The sequence below is a fragment of the Nycticebus coucang genome, chromosome 6 (assembly GCF_027406575.1).
Source record: "Nycticebus coucang isolate mNycCou1 chromosome 6, mNycCou1.pri, whole genome shotgun sequence".
Taxonomy (NCBI): Eukaryota; Metazoa; Chordata; class Mammalia; order Primates; family Lorisidae; genus Nycticebus; species Nycticebus coucang.
The window spans coordinates 103,064,647-103,074,808 of record NC_069785.1 but is presented as its reverse complement, the minus strand read 5'-3'; the positions used below and the strand labels follow the sequence as shown (position 1 = coordinate 103,074,808).

Here is a 10,162-nt window from a genome sequence, read left to right as displayed (position 1 = left end):
CAGGGTAGTTCTTTGTGGTGTGTGATGTCTGTGAGTATAGACCACCATTATTAACCATTATTTAATTTATTATTATTATTTTTTGAGAGAGAGTCTCACTTTGTTGCTCCTGGTAGAGTGCTGTGGTGTCACAGCTCACAGCAACCTCAACTTAAGCAATTCTCTTGCCTCAGCCTCCCAAGTAGCTGGGACTACTGGCACCGACCAAAAACCCGGCTACTTTTTACAGACATGGTCTTGCTCTTGCTCAAGGCTGTTCTTGAACTTGTAAGCTCAGGCAATCCACCCACTTCAGCCTCCCAAGTGCTGGGATTACAGGTGGGAGCCACCACGCCCGGCCCATTATTAACCATTATTAATGGCTAAGCAGGTTTTTAGCATGATCCCCTAATGGAATTTTAGGACCTTTATCTGAGATTTGGAATTACTGAATCTCCTAGGTTGGAGAATGAGTTTATGCTTTTGCCCTTCTTTGAATGTTGTGTGAGGCTCAATTTGTCCTTAACATAAATGCTTAAATGTTCTAAAACATTTTAAATTCCATAAATTGATGTAATATGTTACTTCTATAATTTTCTAAGTACAAATATAAACAACAAATGCAGTGAACATTTTAAAATTAATCAGCTGGTTGAAAAAGAATATTGAGTTTTAGATACATTAGCCAGCTACAGAGTTGGTTACACATCACACTGGAACAGTTGAGTGGCCTTCACTGGGCCACCCTGACTCCCTGTGGTCACTGCCATGCAGATTGTCACATGTCACCAAGTGCTTGGCAGCTCTAACTGTGAGAATGTGTGGAAGTGGCCAGGGGTTTGAGAGACAATGTTGGCCTCTTCTGATGATAGAGCCTGGGGGATCTGGCAAGTCACCGCTACACAGAGCCCTGATGGAGAGTGACTGTGAGAGGTTTGGGGTCTGCTCATGATGCTGGGTGGCAGTGGCTTAGCTCCTTCTTAAGTGCTAAACCTAATTTGAAAATGTCAGCTGGGAACTCAGGTCCAGGCTATGGGAAATGGGAGGAAGTGGGCTGTGGGAACTGGCCACGAGGCTGCCGTGATGCTGGCCCCCAGGGAGTGCCGTGAGCCCATTGTGTGATGGGGAGTGGTAGAGTCAGGCTAGATTGGGCTGCGTGTCCTGGGAAGCAGGCCGTGCTGAATCTGCTAGGGGTGTGGCTAGTGTGTGTCTTTGGGAAAACTAAGCAGTGTGTGGCTTTGGGAAAACTAAGCAAAGGTGGTCTTCACAGCCACTAAATGAAATGGAACTTATAGTGATGAGCAGGGAATGGACAGGCCAGGGAATAGGAGCAGGAGGCCAGCCAGGCAGACAGGGCTCCACGTATGGTGGACGTTATGTCCCACTCCTGCCCCAGGGTTGCAGTGGCCCTCATCAGACAAGATCTCTGAGCCCCCGAACATCCTGGCTGCTTGGCTTATGACTGGGAAGGGCCCAGTATGACTGGAGGTATCTATGTCCATAGTCTTGAGTGGCTGAGGGGACCCAGGACCTGCTAAGGAAGTGAGCATAGTCCGGGGGCTGTGGAGTGGGTGGACAATTGCAACAAGTCTCCCGTCCTAGTGGGACACATGGAGGGCTGTTGGTGGGTATAGCCAGAGAGGCCAAGAGGAGGACAGAGACTGGGACATGGATGGGTGAAGTTCTGTCTCTTCCCTCTCTCCTTTACACAGGGGAGGGGTGGCAAGGATTTGGGTTTGTGTGGGGGAAGAATAGAGGAAATAGAGAGAAGACCTTCCCTGATGTGGGCACCCTCCATGTAGCTCTGCTAATTTGTGGTTTTAAGTGAGATGGGGCCATTTTACCCCCACCTGTTCACCGAGGTAGGGGGAATATGCTGAGAGGAAGGAGTTGTGCAAGGAAGCTCAGTGACTTGGAGCTGGTGGTGGCTGGAAACTCAGAAGTCTGTGTCGAGGGTCTTCTGTCCCAGACAGGTGTGCATGAGACCCTCAAGACAAGGGGCCAAGAGCAGTGATGTGCAGCCCTGCTGCTGCGCACTTCAGACATGCCCCAAGAACATGAGAAGTAAGGTGACAACTCTGTCACCAGCACCAGAGACCAGGCATCCAGGGAGTCTCCGAGGCATGTGCAGTGGTTGAGATCATTCAATGAATTCTTCTTGAGCATCACTATATGTTCCAGGCACCATATAGGCACCCGGGATAAATCTGTAACTAAAGCAAGATCTCTCCTTATGGAAAAAACAGTCTGTACTTCCATGTGCAGTTCTGGCCTCCCAAAGACTAAATAAATATTTTTCTCATCTTTTCCCCCCAAAACAAATTTGCTTCTTCTTCTTTTTCTTCAAAAAAAAAGAGGCGGCACCTGTGGCTCAGTCGGTAGGGCCCCGGCCCCATATACCGAGGGTGGCGGGTTCAAACCCAGCCCCGGCCAAACTGCAACAAAAAAATAGCCGGGCGTTGTGGTGGGCGCCTGTGGTCCCAGCTACTCGGGAGGCTGAGGCAGGAGAATCGCAGAAGCCCAGGAGTTAGAGGTTGCTGTGAGCCGTGTGACGCCACGGCACTCTACCGAGGGCGGTACAGTGAGACTCTGTCTCTACAAAAAAAAAAAAGCACACTCATTCCCACCAGCCAGAGATAATCTCTGTTCAAGCCTTGGCCTAAAGCCAACAATTCATTTTACAGGGAAAAAAAAAGTCATGTATAATGTGCAACCTTTCTATCTCTGTAATTGAACATGATTTCTAAACCTCCATTTCGTGGATGATAGGACATTAATTTTGTCAATTCAAAGTAAATCCAGGCACTCCACATTTAAAACTCAGTGTCCTCCAGGTAGCTGCCCGGTCACTCAGGGTTCTCCCTGCCTGGCTGCTGGGTCATGGTGTGGTGTGGGGCAGGTGCGCATGGCCTGCAGCTGCCTCTCTGGTGGAATCCACTGCCATTGGAGCCTGTCAGCCTCCCTTTTGTCCTGGGAGGTTCCCTACTCACCACATTGGCTGTCCAAGAATCTGGTTCTCTTATCCCTGAAGGTCATCCTGCTTCCTCCATATCCAAGGTTCAAAAGTCCCCTGGTCAGCAAGCACATTCGGCATTGCTGGGCACCCCTTCAAGGGACGGAAACTTTCAGTTCTGCAATCCTTGACAGAGATGCAAGGATTCTGACAGTGTCCCAGAACCTTCATCTAAATATCCTAGGGGGTGGACCTTTCTACCCTGCATAGGCTTGGGACACTCAAATGAGGTTCTTTTCTCCCAGAATGTCAGGCAGGAAGTGGGACACAGGTCTCCAGGCTCTTTTATTTCCAGTGTGCACTTCCCCTCTCTTGGTGCCAACCTCAGGAAGGGGCCGGTGAGCAGATCCTACTCAGCCCCCAACCTGTGACTTTGAACTGTCTTTTCTCCAGCTGGGTAGACTTTTATCTCTTGTTTTCTTTCTTTTTTTCTTTGTCTCTGCTGTTTGAATCAGAAACTTTTTTTTTATCCTTTTGGATAAAATAAAAGCTGATCTGAAATCATCCTGTGTTCTTCCCAAAATCATGGTTTGTGATGTAATTTTTTTTCTTTTGAGTCCTCCAGTCTTTTCTTTTTATGGTCAAAGTCAAGCTTTTGACATCAAAGAAACAAATGCAATAAAAACAAATCCAAATGCATTTGTTTTCACACAAACTTAGTGGCTCAAAACAACCCAAAGAGCCCCTCCAGAACTATCCTCTTACAGTTCTGGAGGTAAGAAACCCAATATGGTTCTCCCTAGGCTCACACCCAGCTCTTGGCAGGACTGTGTTCTTTGCTGGAGGGAGAAGGCAGGTCCTTGCTGTTTTAGCCTCTGGAGGTCACCTGCAGTCCTTGGCTTGTGGCTCCCTCCTGCATCCTTACAGCCAGCAGCAGAGCCTCGGGTCACAGCACCTCTTTTGCCTTCCTCTCCTCTTCAAAGGATGCTTGTGATCACACTGGGCCTGCCTGGATAATCCAGTGTGATCCCTTTATTTCATGGTCAGCTGATTAGAAACTTTAATCCCCCCCTTGCCACATAACATAGCATATTCCCACGTTCCTGGGATCAGGATGTGGCCATCTTTTGAGAGATCATTTTTCTGCTCATCACACAACATAATAATCCCATTGTTGAAGACTTGATTTATATAATCAAAAGCCATAGCTTTCAAGATTACAGAATTACTTATTGATTTAACAAAGTCTACTGAGGAGTTCTACAGTCAATAATTTGCTTAAATAAAAGTTGTTTTTATTTACGTTTTTTCCTATCATTCTCTAGATGGTGTGAATTGAAAGCTATTACTATTCGGGGCGGTGGTGAGGGGGTTGCGAAGGTAGCAGAATAGACAGTGCAGAGCCTGTAAAAGTAAAAAGAACCCTCAATTTTAGTTCTTCAAATTTAACCTGTTTTATAGATGTAGGTAATACTTAATACTTTGTTTTTGTAAACTGTTTTATTCGCTGAGCATTTTCTATGGCAATAAATCTTACTTTACCACATCATCTCATAAATGCTCTGTGATCCCTGGTTTGTCTCACCTGTTTCCCATTGTTGCCGCCGTTGGGTACTGAGAAAGTGCAAGGCCAGTTTCAGGTCCTCACTGTGCTCAGGACACAGGTGTGGCTTTCTGCAGCTTCAGGCCCTGGGCCATTAAGTGGTTAATCAGGGTGAAGAAGGGCCGACTGCCCAGAAAGGGCAGCACTGGATTCTACTCCTAATCTGGGGTCAGGATGCCCTTGGGGAGCTGTTCTGACTCCAGGTGCTGAGAACAGAGGTTTTTCTGGCAACCTGCAGCACACCTTAGGAAATGGTTGTCTAAGTTATGTTAGTGGGGTGAGTTGGGTTGAGCAGTGATCTGGAGGTGGTTGAGCGGAGCAGTGGTGCCTCTGGAGACTGTGATTTGGAGTCCTGAGTGGTAGTAGGGGTATCAGAAGGCAGCCACAGCCAGGATCTATCCCAGAAAGAGGTGGGGCACTTGGCCAGCAACAGGTAACTCAGTGACTATACCAGAGTCGGTCTCACCTGCTTCCCTGGTGAGCTTTTCTCTCTATAAAACAGAGCAGGTTTTCTCTTCAATGCAATCTCATCTTGCTACATCCAGAAAATGTCACATTCTTCAGCTGGAAGAGAGAATATCACTCTTTTTCATTTTTTTTTTTCTTTGAGATAGTCTCACTCTGTTGCCCAGGCTAAAGTGCAAAGGTGTCAGCCTAGCTCACAGCAGCCTCAAACTCTAGCCTCAAGCAATTATCCTACCTCAGCCTCTCCATCAGCTAGGACTAAAGTGCAGGTTGCAATGCCCATCTAAGTTTTCTATTTTTAGTAGAGATGGGGTATTGCTGTAGCTCAGGCGGGTCTCGAACTCCTGGGCTTAAGTGATCCTCCTGCCTCAGCCTTCCAGAGTGCTGGGATTACAGACAACAGCCTCTGTGTCTGGCCCTCTCTTTCAGTTTTCACCTCCTCTTGCTCACTTATTGTATATTCTGTTGGTCTTTTTGGTGGCAGTCTAAGGATTTATTTAACCCAGCCATTGAATTGGGCACTTTAAATAATAGCACATCTTGTCTAAGTCCAAAAATAAAATCTCCTGGCACAAGGAGGCAAGCAGGGAAAATTGGTCAGTAGGATGAAAACATTTTATAGCACCATTAGCCAGGGCTCAAGTGCCCTTTCCTTTGAACCCCTTTGGTCCTGACATGGGCGGGAGTCAGAGGCTTTCTGTTTGTCTGATGAAACTCAGCCTCCACCTTCCCCCAGCCCAACTGCCCTTCTGGGGACACAGGCTGCATTGAGTCTCTCTGTCCAAGCTCTTTGCAGATTTTATGAAAGGCGTTTTCACTTGGATTACACAGGCACTGTGTTTATGTGTGCTGTGTGTGAGGGAGAAAATGAATCACTTCAACTTTGGGCAAGTAGTTTAGGTGTTGTGTTTGTCCCATGCAAGTACATAAACACACCAGAACTCATTAAAAAAAAAGAGGGGGGGCAGATGTTCAAGTGCTTGGGATGATCTAAACAGGGCAGCACATTTTCCATACGTTGGACCTCAGAAAGAGCCGTGTTCTGCCCTCTCGCAACAGACTCCAAGTCCAAAGGAAAGTTTGAGGTTTTACATTTCTGTTTGTGGTACAGGAAAAGGCTTGTGATCTGAGGGCTTGATTCAGTGAAATAACATTGCCTTTATACACATTTTCTTCTCAAGGAGGGCAGGAGTTGGAAGCGACCGTTGTGAAACGTTAAAGATTTTCTGGCAGAAGGAAAGGGATTTTTTTCTTCCCACCCTGCCGAGGAAAAAACAGTCCTAACGAGGAGTTACTTTGTAGTTTTAACTCGTATTCAAATACTGGGGCATAGAAGCTGTTGCTGATCCCCCCACAGAATCCTGAGCCTGGTCTGGAGGAGCCTAACTCGGCTCTCTCATCCGCAAAGCTCCGTGGTGATGAGTTTGCAGAAGAGAGTCTTCCCGAGAAGGGGCCATGGTAAGTGGAGCTCCTTCTCCTGTCCCAGGGGGTTGACGGGAGGGTGGGACCCTTCCTGACATCCTTCCAGAGGGTGGAAGCGTGGTTTTGGTTATGCAGGGCAGTGTATGAGTGAGTGTGGGATGTGTGAGAGCCTGTGTGCCCGTCCTTGCAGAGACTGGCTGAGAGCTCACATGCACTTGGCAGAAGGGTGAAGGGTATCTTGCAGGAACCCCCACAGGGGCTGGGAGGGGCTCTGGCTGGGGCAGTGGCTATCCTTGTGCCCCCATATCCTCTCCAAAGGGCAGGGACACTGTTGTCTAAATGCTGTAGCTGTCAGGGTCCCCCCTGACAGGGCTCTGGTTTGGTTTTCATGCACAGCTGATCAGAAGAGGGAGCTACTCAGCTCCAGGAGGAAAGTGGGCACAAGTCTCCAGTGCAGATGTGAGGACTGGGAGGACCTCCTGGGAGGACCTCCGGCTCCCTGGCTACCCCTGCCTTCCTGCAGGTACAGCCAGCAGATGAGTGTCCCCGTTACAGCCCTCTCCAACAAATAGGCATCAGGGCAGACGATTTTAACTCTTCTGTCTAACTTTTAAAGTCAACACAGGCAAAATTTCAGCTCTGTTGCAACTTTGGCATAAGAGAATAAACACATGGTTTTCTTTAAAAGAGGGAACAAGGCTGGTCAAGGCATATTCTGATTTTCCTGCTCCAGGAAGACATGGCTGGAACCCTGAGATCCATTTGGTCAGATTCCGACAACGTGTCCTCTGGACTCTGAGGAAAGGCAGGGGGTGTAGGGAGTAAGAACCGAGGCAGTGGGGTCTGACCACCTAGGGTAGAAGCTGGGCTCTGAGGATGACAGGCTCCTTGATCTTGAGAAAGGTATTTAACCTTGCTGTGGCTCACTTTCCTTCTTTGCAAGGCAGCGGTCATGAATTCCTACCTCCCAGGATGAAGGAAGCAATAAATGAGATATGTAGTGTTGCTTGGGACAAACATGAATGGAGCCAGATTTATCTCATTACCCTCCCTTTCTTCCCAATTTTCTATTTATTTTTCAATATACAAAGAGTAAGTTGCTTTCCCCCACACTTGGAATTCATTTTCAACAAATCATTTATGGAGAGCATGCTTTGCTCCAGGCACTGTGCTGGACTCTGGCGATCTAATGGAATACATTAAAAAAACAATTGCACACACATAAACATAATGACAGAGAGGTATGTACTGGGAGGTGGGGGGTCTAAGGTGGGGACCAACCTAACCCGGCGAGTCAGGGTTGGCTTCCCCGGGAAGTGCTTTTTTAGCTGTTTTCTGAAGGGCATGTGGGAGTTAGGTTGGGGTAAAGTTCTCGCTAGGTAAAGAGAACGGCATATAGACTAGAGATGAGAAAAGGAAGTGGTTGTGACCTGGCTTCTTAACCTGGCTTCTGTGAACTTTTTGTGTACAGTAGAGCCTGTTTGAGCTGACCACCCAGGGACTATAACAAACCGGTCACCATACGAAGGTGGGCAACATAAGGAGCTAGGCCTACTGTACTGACACGTACATGTGGTTCATGTCCAGTCTATGAAAATTAGGTCTACTTAAGGAGGTGGCCACTGTAGGGAGATGGTCAGCTAGGGAGGTTCTACTATATTTTTATCTGGTCTGTTTGTCTCACAGCATTTAAAAAAAAAACAATCATGGTGATTTATTAACTCAAGGAATAAAGGAGCTTTCATTAGTGGGGCAAGGTTCTCCCTGTGTGTTGGCCAGTTGTCTCTGCACCCACCTGGTGTCCACCCCAGATGCACGTCCCTAGCTATGAGTGCCCTGCCCTACACCCTGGGAATCTGCAGTGGACCCCAGCTCCCACTTCCTGAGTGCTTTCTGCACCAGGCATTGACTGAGGGCCATGATGGGCACGGACCCATCTGGCCTCCCACAGTCCTATAAGGCCCCCACCATTGTCTCTGTTTTACAGGTGGGCCAATACGAGGCACCTGGAGATTACCCAGGTGGTGGGCAGCAGGACAGAGGAATTAGGTCAACAGTAGGGGGGTCCATTCTATTGCACAGCTTGTCCTCTGAGTGCTGCACTGTGCTGAGTGAGCACGGAGACCCCTGTCTGCACCCACTGCTTTACTCGCTGGCATCTCCACTCAATGTCGGGTCATAGGTAACTTCCCAATTCCTGCAAAATTACCTGAACCACTTCTCTTAACAGCCTCAGAAAATCAATCAGACATCTGTGCTATGATTTATGTAACTATTTGTCATATTATTGACTCTCTGGCTTACTTTCAATTCTATTTTTTCTAAATGTATTTTTCAAAACCATTTTCTTATTTATTTTTGAGACGGAGCCTCACTCTGTCACCCGGGGTAGAGTGCCATGGTGTCATAGTTCAGAGCAACCTCAAACTCTTTGGCTCAAGTGATCCTCTTGCCTCAGCATCCTGAATAGCTGGGACTACAGGCGACCACTATTTTTTGCAGAGTCTCACTCTTACTCAGGCTTATTTCAAACTCCTGAGCTCAAGCAATCCTCCCACCTCACCCTCTCAGAGTGCTGGGATTGCAGGCGTGAAACACCACCTCGGCCATAAAAACTTATAAACATACAGAAAAGTGGGAAGAACAGTGGACCACATGTAGCTGCCCATGATCTAGGTGTTAGAAATACCATTTAACTGCACCGACGTCATCTCATGTCCACCCATTTCTCCATCCCTCTAATTATCCATGCATCCGTCTTGTTTTTTTGGAGCAGTTCCAAATCAGTTTCAAGCATCCCAGCATGAATATGATTACCTCAACTTCAGTACCTGTCTACTGTTTTTCTTTGAGGTAAGATTTATACGCAGAGAAATACACATAACCTAACTGCAACATTCAGTTAATTCAGTACAGGGAGAGGTACACCTCTCGCAAGACGTAAACATTGCCACCACCTTAGAACACCCCTCCTCAGTTGCTTTCAGTTTTTATGGATAATACATTATGTGTCTCTAATTTTAAAGGCCTGTTTAAAAGCATATACTACCTGTACCTGATCTGTCCTCCCTTGGCCACCAGGGCAGAGCCCTTGCCTGTAAAGGCACCTGGTGCGCAGACCTCATGGTGGGTCAAGTGTGAACTTTGGCTGTGGTTCTGGAACAAGGGAGTGGTGCCAGGCAGGAGGACATTCTGGGCTAAGGGAGGCCAGGTGCAGAGAGTGTCCCTACTGGCAGTGGGCCTGGGGTTAGGGTAGTGGTTCTCAGTTCGATAATGGGTTTAGGAACAGGCCAGGCCAGGGGAGATGGACCAGGTGGTGCCTCGTCATGGGACCCAGACCCTTGGTGGTGGGGAGAACTGTGTGTTCTGTGAGTCCTGAGGGCCTCACATGGGCCACAGGGGTGGGGATGGACGCCGGGCCCAGGCCGTTCCCACCAGAGCTGCTCTCGTCCTCCTGCTGTCATCCAGACTGGCACAAGCATCAGAGGTTTGAGCGTGTCTTTCTCTGGCAAGATGAGCACAGAGCAGCCCCAAATGGCTGTGGATGGCGCAGCCTGGAGGCACTTCGGCTGTCTGAGCTGTTGTGATGTGATGAAGCAGAGATGGAAAGGGCCAGCTGCCGAGGTCTCTGGCTCCTGCACTCTGCTGTTCTTTCTTTGCCATTGTGGGATTTGGGGAGCACTGTGGGAGGGCGGGGTTCAGGAAAGACAGAGCCCACAGGTGTTTGTTGAGCCGCACGG

The 10,162-nt window shown here is 48.2% G+C and overlaps 1 protein-coding gene across 2 annotated transcripts in view; it reads left to right on the top strand.

Annotated features, from left to right (window-relative positions):
- The first annotated feature begins 6,031 nt into the window (after nt 1-6,031).
- IL16 (interleukin 16) overlaps nt 6,032-10,162 on the top strand; it is a 140,983-nt gene continuing 136,852 nt past the window's right edge. The window contains exon 1 of one of the 2 annotated variants that reach the window (XM_053593879.1): nt 6,032-6,458. In XM_053593879.1, coding sequence (XP_053449854.1) covers nt 6,419-6,458 — 40 coding nt within the window. In that variant the 5' untranslated portion in view covers nt 6,032-6,418. The remainder of the gene's footprint in view (nt 6,459-10,162) is intronic. The other variant, XM_053593878.1, reaches the window with a different exon arrangement.